Source organism: Onychostruthus taczanowskii, unplaced genomic scaffold (assembly GCF_017590055.1).
Source record: "Onychostruthus taczanowskii isolate IOZ18803 unplaced genomic scaffold, ASM1759005v1 scaffold9, whole genome shotgun sequence".
Classification (NCBI taxonomy): Eukaryota; Metazoa; Chordata; class Aves; order Passeriformes; family Passeridae; genus Onychostruthus; species Onychostruthus taczanowskii.
In genome coordinates, this window is record NW_024506993.1 from 10,791,904 (window position 1) to 10,804,264 (window position 12,361).

General features: G+C 54.8%; 1 protein-coding gene across 4 annotated transcripts in view; it reads right to left on the bottom strand.

The window, feature by feature from the left end:
• The window catches only part of PLXNA1 (plexin A1), a 115,624-nt gene that overhangs the window by 44,565 nt on the left and 58,698 nt on the right, over positions 1-12,361 (bottom strand). For all 4 annotated transcript variants that reach the window (XM_041425561.1, XM_041425557.1, XM_041425559.1 and 1 more), the window contains exons 9-10: positions 6,577-6,691; positions 1,833-2,033 (exon numbers count right to left, since the gene is read on the bottom strand). In XM_041425561.1, coding sequence (XP_041281495.1) covers positions 1,833-2,033; positions 6,577-6,691 — 316 coding nt within the window. The remainder of the gene's footprint in view (positions 1-1,832; positions 2,034-6,576; positions 6,692-12,361) is intronic.

The window sequence follows — 12,361 nt, forward strand, 5'->3', positions numbered from 1 at the left end:
GCACTATCAAGCAGCCAGATGGACTGCAAAAAGGCATGAAGGAGACAAACACCACACAAGTGTGAATCTGAATCCCCCACACCATAATGCAGCCTGGCTCATTGCCCTCAAACATTAAAGCAGGCTAGCAGACCCTGAAAGCAAAGCAGCTTCTTTCAAGTCAAAACTCTGTTTTTCTCTTTGTGAAGCCACTCTGCACCCAAAAGCCACATCCCCTGCCCCAGAGTGCAGCCCATGCAGCTGCTGCTACCTGTTCCCCATGCACTTCACAACACCACACACATGCCCTTCTGACAATTTGTGCTGTTTTCACAGCATCACTGACAATTTCCAGGTCAAACATCCACCACTGTCAGCCCAGGAAAAGGTGCTGGTTACAGCTGTCCTATCCCTCTGGAGAAGAGCTGCAGAGGCCATGCAATCCTGGCAGCCACAGCATCCCTTGGGAAACACAGGGAATGCATTGTTCTTCAGACTCTCCCCACTGCTTGACAAGTTGAAACATAGTGGGGAGAAATGAGTCCACATCGTTCAGAGCCTCTCTGCATATGTAAAGGCTCCCCTCTGGCACAGGCACCTCTCCCCAACACACCCAGGAGCCATCAGGCTGCTGCTGTCAGCACTGTGCAGCCACAGCACTTCCCTACAGGGAGCATCCTGCAGCACACGTGTCCCAGACTGCTTTGGAACAAACTCAGCCAAACCCCACACTACAGAGCTGGGCAGGAGACAGCTGCCAGCTCCAGGCAGAGCAGAGCTGGCAGGAGGCTGGACTGGCTGCACAGCATCCCCCCAGCACTGCTGCCCAGGGCAGCAGGCAATGGCTCAGGATGCTCCTCCTGTCCAAAGGCTCTGCAGCCCTGGGATCACTGGAGGAGGGAGGGAGCCAGTGCTCATCTTCAGTGGTTTCTAAATGTCACTTGTGCCACCAAAGAGAGCAGGGATCAGCACTGGTGTTAGGCTGCAAATGAGCTTTCACAGTAGGAAAGATGAAAAACAAATTTTAAAAGGATTAAATGGGAGAGCAAAGGGAGGGGCTGGCTGCATCTGGATGAGGGCAGGTCGGTGTAGAGCACAGCAGGCAGCTGAGAAGCTGAGCAATGGCAGCTCCCAGTGGGGCTATTAGCACCCAGAGTGGCTTTGTTCATGGGCCTAGTGCTCAGTGAGAGGCACACACACAGCTCACCCAGGGCTAAACCCGCTCACACTTAGGGGATAAGGTGCCTGGAGAGGGCAGAGAAGGCAGAGATGCCTGTAGGAGAGAGCTGAAGTGACAGGGGACAAAAACACAGAGGCAGGGAGTGATGCAGGGAGCATGGGATGGAGGGCAGGCAGGCAGGGGAAGGAGGCAGCTGCTGGTCAGATCGGGGATGGAGTCAGGGATGGACAGAGGCTGCAGGGGAGGAGGGGAAGCGCTTGTAGGGCTGGCAGGCACAGCTGCATGTGGAGGGCTCCATGTGTGCAATGGGACACAGAGGTGTTACCTCCTTCCCGCCTGTAAAATGGGACAGCTTGGTGTCAGGGGGGCTCCAGCACATCCAGGCCCTGCTGGCTCCAGTCCAGGCAACTTTCTTCAGCTTTGCAAACCCAATTTCCTTGGAAGTGCTCCCTAAATCCTGGTGGCTTCAGCATTGATCCTATCTGGAACAACCCCAAGCAGCCTCCCAATGCACCTGGAGGTAGGGGCAGGGAGCCTGCCTCACACCCCACAAGCAACACAAACCCTGTTACCTGCCACGAGAAAACAAAACTGCCCATGCAGCGAGCTGGGGTGGTCCTGGGGCAGGCAGGAAGGAGCAGCCCACAGCCAGGAGAGCTCCTGGCACACTCACCGAGGTGTTCTGGCACTGGATGCTGGTGCTGTTGAAGCGCAGGGCGGTGACGCGGGTGGTGCTGCCGGGGATGTGGAAGATGCACTCGTAGTTGCGCTGCCCTGACTGCGGCTGGGGCAGGTTCTTGGCCGTCAGGGTGATGGGCTTCACCACACCCACGGGGATGTAGATCTGGGTGGAAGGCAGGATCTGAGGGCAGTCCTGCAAGGGGAACAAGAAGCAGATGATGAGACAGGAACACTCCCCCAGCACCCCTGTGACCCTCTCCTGGCTGGCAGGCTTGGCAAACACCACCCTGAGCACATGCTTGAGGAAATCCTCACGTGCAGCAACCCCAAACCAGCATCCTACACCTGCTCTGCCCAAAGCCCTGAAGACAGGAAAGAAGAGCACAAAGGAACCTGGTGGCAGGGCAGGAGAGTGTTTTCTACAGCTCAGGTTGATTTAGATGGGAGGTGGGGAGAGGATCCATCTCTGGAATCTGTAACCTGCCACTGCAACAGCAACAAGTGTTTGGGCCAACTGGTAACAATATGGACTTCAATGCCATCATTTCAGCCAGAAGGTTTCAGAGTCAATGCCCACTGGACTGTGCATTGTCAAGCTACCTGCTCAGCCCTCCTGCTTCCCTTACAGCCTCCATCCCCCTTCCTTCATAAGCAGACAGAAAAGCCTTTTCCCTCTTTGATACAGCAATGCACCCCTACAGTATGGCAGAGAACCTGCTCTGCAGCAAATTTTGCTGCTATTTTCTATCTGCACCAGCTTGAAGCAGTGCCACCCCACCCAGCCCGGCTGCAGGCTGCCCACCACTCAGTGACTCCAGCCAGGGGATGCTGCTGAGTCTGAGCTGGAGAGGAAAGCACCTCCCTGCCAGCCCCTGGGGAAGGAGACATTGGGAGGGCAAAGCACTGCACTTTTAATAGCCACGGGCTCCCAGCTGCTCCAGGGGAGCTGGTGACTCTTGTGTGCAAAGCACAGGGGAGCAGGAGGGAGCAAAAATAAATGAGCTCAGGCAGCAAAACAGCTCTGCAGCCCTGGCGGGTAACACTTCTGCAACAACAGCCTGATGCAATCCCACACCGACTTTGCCGAGCTGGGCAGAGGTCTCACACCTACAGCAGCTACTCCTGAGAGTGTTGGCTTGAAATAGCATCAAGAGGGAATAACATGTGAGCTGCTTGAGAAACAGAAATGCAGTGGATGCAGCCACCCCACTGCTCTCACAAAGCTTCCAATGGCCACAGTGCAGCTGCAGGGGCAGCTCTGCCCCCAAGGCCAGCAGCAGCCATGTGTGACCGAGGCTGCCCAGCTGCCTCCTGCCACCCAGCAGCAAGCCAGGCTGAACCTTGCAACGTGCCAGGCTTTATCTCTGCTGGTATGATTAATTAACTTTCAAACAATGCAGAGAAAAGAAAAAGAAATTGTTTCATTTAGCAAATCTTGACAGAAAAACCCAACCACTTTTACTCTTTGGGTTTTCTGTTCTTCACAAGTGTGTGTTCCCCAAAAGCACAGTTTTTAAGGGGAGAAACGACTTATCTCCAAAACACACTAAACAAAATAAAAGCTGAGAGGAACAGTAGTGTTAGCCCCAAACCAGAGATGGCAACAGGGCTGGGGCAGTCTGGGGACGCTGGGCACTGCTCTGTCACCTCCCTGCTCCATAACACAGCTGCCACTCTGCACAGTGGGGCTTCAGTTTCCCCCTACTTACAGAATCAGCTCAACTCACAGTGAGGAAACACCTCATTCCTGTTGCCATTTCCATGGAGTGTCCCCATGACTGCATGGTGGTTTTCCCCACCAGTTCCCAGCTTGGAAGTGCTGTCAGAGGAAGCAGCCCCTGCCTGCTTGATCTCCTCCACATTGCAGGGGGACCCCATGGGTGGCACGAGCCTTCCCCAAGGGGCACACTCACACTCCTGGCTCACTCTCCAACACTCCTATCTTCTCCTTTTTCAGTAATTATTGCTGCAGCCCAGCTGGGGTGGTGGGTAAGTCCATGCCCCCCAGGCTGGGCTCACCATGGCTGTTTGCAGGCATGCCCAGGGAGCACAGCAGGCATGGGTGTCCCTCTCCCCACACAGGCAGGGGGGCTCATTCTGCTCATTTTCTGTTTGAGCCGAATCCCCCCATGATGTCACACGCTCCACATCTGCCAGCAGAAGTGTCTCATCCAGCAAAAATGTCAGCCCGTGCCCAAACAGGAAGCACCTGGTGCTGGTGGGCGCCCAGGGTGCCCGGAGGGGTGGGGGTACAAGGACAACTCATTTCCCCTGTGCGTAAGTCCGACCGCTGACACAGCTTGGTCTGGCATTGCCCAGCACTTCCATCCCTTGGGAGCCCTGCACAGCCCACAGAGCTCTGTGTCCTGCCAAAAATAGCCCCCCCCAGCAGAGCCCCAGGCCCCAGGAGGAGGCAGCTATGAAGGCATGGGATAAGCAGAAAGGCAAAGCCCCAACTCACACAAATTCCCAAACATCACACAACTCAGATTTTCTCCATTGAAACCATTTTTCTATCTGGATGAGAACATGACATGGATGTCCAGGTTTGTCTGGAGAGGTGAGAGCTTTAGAATCACACTGCAAATGCTGCCATTTGGGTTTCTCTGGCAGCTCCCAGCTCCAGCTGCAAGGCTGTGCATCAGCAGAGATAGGATGAACGCAGTCTGGGACTGGGCCTGGCCCCAGCTTTGAGGTTCCTTCACAAAGGGCTCAGCCATTCCCACTGATGGGGAATGAAGAACAAACACAAGCTACTACCTAACCTGAGCCAACACACTTGTTCCCCACAGTCCAGGAGCTTTTCACCCTCCACAGCAGCTCTGCATCAGCAGGGGCTGTCTCAGAAGAGCAGCCTTCTGGGATGGGATGCTCCAATGTCCATCACTGACCACCCTTTGGCCACCACTGCACACCATGAGTGGAAAAAAATGAACAGCAGCCTGTGCTGCTTCATCACCTCTTCCCCAGCCCTGCACCCCCCAAGCCAAGCCACAGAGGGCAATCTCCAGAGCCCAGGCTTTAAAGCTACCACAGCCAGAGGACAGGGACATCCTGACTGCTGTCACCCTTTCCAGGCACATTTATGTGAGTGGTGGCTCCTACCCTTGCCCATTCCAGCCCTGCCACCCCCAGAAATCCAGACAAGCATTCCTGGCATGCCCAGGACAGAGTGCCCTGGATCGCTCTGTTTTCCTACAAAACAACCACTTTCCCACCCAGGAAATTGTGGTGAACTGCCTGTGGGAAGGAGCAGAGAGAGTTACCCTCTGTCCCTGCACTTCCTGACCAGTGCCCACCACACTCCAGCCAACATAGACAGACCAAATCCTGCTTAAAATAACCTTCTGCAGAGAGGATGGGGCTGGATGTCTACCATTGACTTGTCTGGTGGTGCCATGGGACTGGCACCGAGCCCCCCCACCCACCACACCACCCCAGGGATGGGAACAGGATGTCTCATCCCAGCCTGGTCACAGAGCCCACAGCTGCAGCTGCTCTGAGGGTGCCTCACCATCCCTGCTGGGAACTGCTGAGGCCACACCAATGTGCAAACAGGCTGAGCCAGGCGATCCAAACCTCAAACCAGGCACTGGTCCATTTCCCAGTGTGGCCAAAAGTTCTGCTGGGGGACACCCTGCTCACGCTGGGGAGTGACACAAGTTCCTGACAGCCAGTCCGTGGGACAGCTGCACCCATCCCAAGGGCACCATCACTGTGGGGTACAGCCAGATGCTTTGGGGTTCACCTGGAGGGAAGGGGGCAGATCCCATGGCCTCAGAGAGGGGAATGGGCAGATGAGAACTGCTGTGTTCCAGAGGTCTGGACACCACGTGTTGCATTTGCAGAAGCAATGCCAGGGCTGGCTGGCTGGCTGGAAGCATGACCTCAGGGGCAGGCTTCTGGGACGCCTGAGATAGGCAGATTGCTCACTGGATTTCTTCACAGCACAAGCAAGGAGAAAACAGCTTTTTCCAACTTTCTCAGGTCAGTAAATTCCCCTGGAGGCAGCAGGACCCTTCCCAATGGGGCCATGTACAGTCAGTGGGAAACCCAGGTAAGTTAACTGGAGACCCCTTCCAGAATAGGGACAGTTTCCTTCCCATAACTCTCCCTTCAGGATCCAAATCAGCATTTACTGTAGAGCCAGCAGTGGCTTGCCAGACCTCCATACCCAAGCCAAGCAGCCACCACAGACTGGGGACAGCAGGATGTCCTGCAAACACCCTGCTGATGGCAGCTTTCCCCAGTGGGTGGCACGGATGCTGCACAGGATGAACCCCCACAAAAGAACATGTTCCTTAGCAAAGCAGTTGAGATGAAGAAGGCATGAGGTGCAGCAAAACAGTTTGTTTTACAGATTTCAACCTTCCCCTCTCCAAAAACAAGTTGTTCTGAAACGACAGTTCGAGCTTGCTCCCTTCACAAACATCAAAGGAAAATGCTTTAGCATCTCTGCCTTTGTTTTTCCTTTCATTCAGCCTAAAGTGCTCTGGGCTTCAGCAGACTTCCCAAGCTGCCTCTCCTCAGCCACACAGCCTCTCCCCACCAGCAAGCACCCAGTTCCAGCAGCATTTCCCTTTCCTCCCTCACTGCTCCTCGGGTAGTCCCAGCACCGCAGGAGAGGCAGTGGGAATGGTTTCTGAAGGAGTTTGCCTTCCTCTAACCCCTTTCCCAGAGGGCAGGGGACCCTGACAGGACCAGAACAGCCAAGGAGAGCAGTTTCACAGCCTTACCTCAGAGAGCTTGACACGTCCCTCCAGGAAAGAGCAGTCGGCAGCGTTGTGGGTGCAGATGTGGCGGTACTTGCACCAGTGGCAGGGGAAGGAGCCGTTCACGCAGGACAGGCAGCTGCACAGGGAGAGAAGTGGGCAGTGTTAGGGCAGCATCAAGGCAGAGTCCACAGGGACATTTTCTGGGATGCTTCAGCAGGACAGCATGCCTAGGTGATGCTGTACCTCGGGGTGGAAAGGATCCCTTATCCATGGGGCACAGGCCATGCACTGGGAGGGAGATGCCGGCACGACCTGAGCCCTCAGGCTTTGCCCATGGCAGGGTGGGGGGATATGATCTTTCAGGCACTGCAGGATTTGTGTCCCAACTGAAGAGGCCACGTTCCCTCTTCCTCTCGGCAGGCTGACCCTGACTGCCCCACTCCAGCAGGGGCTGAGCTCCAGACTTTGGGAGCTTTATTTGGGTTCACTGAAAGGCGATTTTAGCAAGAGGCAGCAGAACAAGGGCTCTGCACCACAGGGGAACAGGGGAGAAAGGGCCAGATTAATGCATACTCATTGAGAGGAAAATTATAACTGGCGAAAGGTTGGGTCAGATTAACATTTCAGGACTGTAGGGCCTTTCAGGCACTCACAATAGGTTGTGTGTGACCCCCTCCCTCAGCCCCCTCAGCCCCAGCCCTCCCCAGCCGCGCGTGCGTTGTGCCTGTGGTTTCCACCCCTCCTCAGCCCCAGACACTTCCATCTCCCCCCCCAGCCTCCTCTCAGGGCTCTTTGTGCACAGGAACCACTCCTGTTCCCCTCTCCCCATCTTTTCTGGGGGGGTGTTCAGGACCCAAGGATGCCAGGAGCCACATGCTCTGCTTTCCAATCCTCTTAGCAATGAAACCAGCCCCAGGGACCTGATGGCTCTCCCCAAAGCAGGAGGGGAAACACAGAGTCCCACAGCCATTCACAGGAGTGGCACCCCAACAACCTGGTTAGCTTCCCTTGCTAACCCTCTCTCAGGCATCCCTTTTGCATCCCACAGCTGGAGGGAGGCTTTTGGGGGTTTCACCCCTGTGAGGAGGGAAGGGGCTGAGCCCTCCCCGCCATGCTGTCTGGGGGCACAGAGCAGACAGGTCCCACATTTAGTACACAAGCCTTCACAAGGTGGGTCTGCACCAGGCATGTCTGTGCAGCCCAAGCTGTTCTCCCAAGGAGGAGATGGGAGAGCTGCTGAGGCATAGGCTAAAAGGCAGTACAAATAATCAGCCTGGCTTAAAAAAAAAAAAAAAAAAAAAAAAAAAGAAAAGAAAAAAGCAGCAGCACTAGTTTTCACCCTAGAAGGCTCATACCTGCTCCTCACTGATCCGAGCATCAAAAGGATCAGGCCCAAAGCAATTATATTTAAACAAAGACCGGCTCCTTCCCTGAACACAGCTCTGGCAGGAGACAGGCAGCCCTGCCCAGCCCAATCCTCCTCCTAATCACAGCTACCTCTCTGCCTCTACCCCTGGGAAACGACAGGAAAGCACAGCATCACCCTGTGAGGCAGCAGAAAGACAATCTTCCTGGAGAAGATATCCTTGGTGGCAGAGCCTGGCATGCCAAATCCTTCACCCTCCAGCAGAATTGTCACTTTGGAGGTGTGGGGACCTGAGGGGGCCACAGGGTTAGGGCAGCCCAGGGTGCAAAGACACACCCAAGGCTTTGCAGGAGCAGGTCTCCCGGGCTGCCCTGGGGTTTCACACACCATTACATATACAGCAAGAGCTTCCCAAATCCATGTGCACACACTAAGGAAATATTTAATTAAGCTGCTTGCAAAGGGGGCTGGAAGTCATTTCCATGTTTCGCTCACATTTTCACTTCCAAATGAACAGCCCTTTTAGCTTTACCCACAAATATGCTAATTGAGATGCTCCTTATGCAAATATATGCAATTTTATTTCAGCTGCAGAGATTCAACTTAAAAGCAGAGCCCCAGCCTCCTATCTCTGGTTGCTTTGATGGAGGGAGGTGCAGAGGGTGGGGGAAATAGGGAACACAAACAAAGGCAAAGGACAGTCCTGCCCTCCTGCTAAGGGTTCAAGGAGGACCAGTGGACAGAAAAATCCAGGATATGGAGGGACAGGACAGAGAAAATACAGATTAATCCTCATGGGAGTAGCTCAGCCCCAGAGAGGTCACATAAGAGAGAAGCACAAGCAGCCACAAGCCAACTATCAAGCTGCAGCACAGCCTCCCATGAATCGCCCCCACCATCCTCCAAAGAAGAAATTTTCCAGTCACCAGGTCCTTCAGGGTCTGCAAAAAGACTCCCCAGTCCTTTCCACCACCACACAAGGCATCTCAAAGCAGCTGGGTGAAGTTCCTGATGCAGCCTTGCCCCGGGCACCCCAGCCCCAACAGCTGCAGCTCCACCTGCAATTCTTCAGGGTCAAAGCCATTCTTGGCTATTTCAACACCCTCCTCATCTGAGGGTCTCCTTTGCCATTTAATTATTGCAGGTCCCAGCTAGTCTCCACTTGTCAAAGGATCTCAGGTTATCCTCCACCTACACACTGAGGTGCATGGTTTCCACTTCCTAATTTGGCCCTCCCAGTTGCTTCTAACCTAACTCTGGGAGTTCCTAAAGCCCCATCCTCAGTGATGGTTTCCACACTCTCCCTTCTGCCAAGGTTCTCCTTCTGCCATAAGAACATCAAATGCCACTGTGAGAGCACTCCCCACACACACCTTGCTCTGCAGCATTTCTGCTGCACTTAGAGCCAGTCCAGGTCAAAGTGTGAGTAAGTCAGCACCTGGGTGCCAGTAACGTGGTGAAACACTGTTCACAGCCTGCCTCGGTCCTGCTGGCCTCAGCACGGCTGTTTGACCACCACAGCTGCCCAAAGGCCAGGACAGGAGCTGAGGCAGGGATCCCTGGCTGCTGGTCAGGCTGGGCAGCACGGCTGGGGCTGTGTCCCAGTGTGTCCATGCCACTGCTGTCTGCTCCTGGCACGGGAGCAGGCTGCTCGGCAGCACGATGCCATCTGTGCCGTCTCTCTCCTTCCCACGGTCAGGCACTCTTCCCTCATCACTTCTTGCCTAAGAGGCTTTCATCACTCCTGGTAATTAGAGGGAGGCTCTCCTTCATGTGTTGAAGTGTTCCGCCTCCCCAAAGCGTGCCAGGAGAGCAAGAAGCCCAGTGAGGCAGGGAGCAGAGGGTGGGGGTGCACACTGATATGGACCCACAGCTTGTTCCCCATCTGCCTCCTCCCCAGCCCTGCCAGGGGCCGGTGGAGATGAAGCCCAGGCAAGGCAGGAAAAGGGGGCCAGACCCATTGGCAGTGCCCTCCTTGCCTCCTGATGACCTCGTGACAGAGGCATGGCACCAATCTCAGAGCAGCACTTCAGGGTCACTCTGTGCCAATTGCCCCATCCCAGAACAAATCCAGGCTCACTGCTGGCCTGAAACCTCCCCCAGCCAGGGCAGGCATCCTTGCAGGCAACAAAGCAGCTCTGCTCAACTTTGAGTGCCCCAGGGTCAAAGCCAGAGCCTCTCCACGCTTGCCCACATCTCACCCCACAGCTGGGCCAAAAGCTCCCCTCCACTTCCATAAATGATCCCAAACTTGGTAATGTCATGCGAGGGAAAGGGCTGCAGAGAAGCAGAGCTGTAGACAGGGCAGAAGGACAGCAAAGACCAGGGTGGGTACAGAGCCAAAAGCATCACTGCAGGATGAGCCCAGACCCCGGGGTAGCTTCAGGGACTGACTCCTCCCTGAGTGTGCAGGCACCTTCAGTGACCAGAGAGGTTCCAGCTGTCTCCATGCATGATCCAAAGCAAAACTGTAGCTGATGGGAAGTGTGGAGAGCCAGCAGTGCTGGATCCAGACTTCTCACTCACTCTCCTTCCTGCACTGCCAGCCCCAGGCATGCCACGGTGCCACGTGCCCAAAGGAGCCCAGAGCTCTTCATCACACTGAACAGCGGGGGCAGAAAACAAAACCAGCATCCACAGGAGTGAGATAAGCCTGAGCAGCAAACACGACGGGACAGGAGGTGTGAGCACTGCAGGCACACACACAGACACCGAGGCTATTTCTATGGCACAGCACGTCCCTGAAGGAAGGAAGGACATGGAGTGAAGGGCAGGGAGGAGGAACAGGGGGAAGTTGAATGGCACCAAGAGCAGAGCAGGGGAGGTCCATTAAGAAGGGAAATTATAAACACAGTGTTGATGAAAACAGCATCTGTACAGGCACAGCACAGCCGCCTGCGAGCCCCCTGACTGTTCCTCAGATCTCCTCTTGGCAGGAGGATGCATCCTCAGTGAATACTCAGCTCCAGCACAGCCTGCATCTGGAGCAGCAGCTGTCAGGGCTGAGGGGCTGAACTGCAGTGCTTTGGGCTTTACATCCATCTCTCTACCCTAGGGAGAAGGGGAAATCCTGAAGAGCAGTGGAACCAGAGGCTCAGTGTCCCCCCAGCCCTACACAGACCCACAGGCAGCTTCCTCACTGGTGCCCAGGAAAGGCATGGGGTGGGAGTCAGCTCTGACCTCCCTCCAGCCCTGCCCATCTCAATCCATTTCTGCCCTTCCTTTCACACCAACCCAATTCTTTTCCATCCCTGCCAGCTTTTGCCAAGGTCCTTACTCACAGGGTGGTCCAGAGCATCCACCATCACACCACAGGATGCAGAATCATGCCCTGGGTTTTAAGATAATTCTCTTGAAAGACACTCAGCTGCCTCCCCTTACTGACCAGGCTGTACCAGCCCTCCTCATTCACAACACACATGATGTAAACCAGGTTATCCTGAGCAGTCTCTGGGGCCATCCTACAGGATTTTCCACCTGCCCCAGCTCAGGAACACACAGGGATCTGTTACCACCACACCACTCAGCCACAAAAACTCAGATACACTCACTCAACTGCTTGCAGCCATCTGTCCATGCCTTTGAAAAGAAAGCATTTGTAAGCAACTGGGAACAAGCAGCAGTGGGCCAACAGAGAAGCAGCCACTCCATGTGTGGGCAGAAAGAAAGGCTGCAGAGAGGAGCCCAGTGGCACAAGGGTGCCTTGGCCACCAGAACAGCCCAGCCCTGCCTCACCAGCACAACCCTGCTGCTCCCAGCCCTTGGGACATGCATTAAAATCCCATTTACTTAATGGAGGCTTACAGGGAAAGCCTGACCTGTGGGATAGAGACACAGCAGAGTCACATCTCTCCAGCCAGGAGGAGTTAGAGCCATTTGGCATGTCTGCCCTTGCCCTAGCATCAGAGAAATTTAGCACCCTGCAGCTGATGGGACATGGCTGTCACTGCTGTCACTACACTGAGGCACAACCACAAGGCTGGTAGCATCATGGCCACCTCCTGGACTGGAGACAGTTTCCAGCATGCTTGCATTCCCTCTTGGAATCAGACGTGCTGATATGATTTTCCCCCTTTCCCTGTGCCACACCTGGATTTTTGCTTCCACATTGCAGTGGCAGGACGTGCTGGTGATGAGCTGAGCACGTTGGTGCTTGAAAAACCAGCAGCTCTGCAAAACCTGCCCACAGAACTGAAGGAAGTACCAAAGGCTCTCATCTTCTTCCCCATCCCACTCCACTTGCCAGCTCCCTTCCCATAGCCACACATTCCAAAAAGCCAAACCACAACAGGATTTATGAAACAGAGTTTCCAGAGGAGAAATCCAGCAAGGAAACATGGAAACAGCGGGAAGAAATAAATACATCTTACTATTCCCTGGAATTGCTCACCAGCTTTCTGTGAGGATTCCCTACTCCCCCACCTCGCCGGCAAGCTCTGC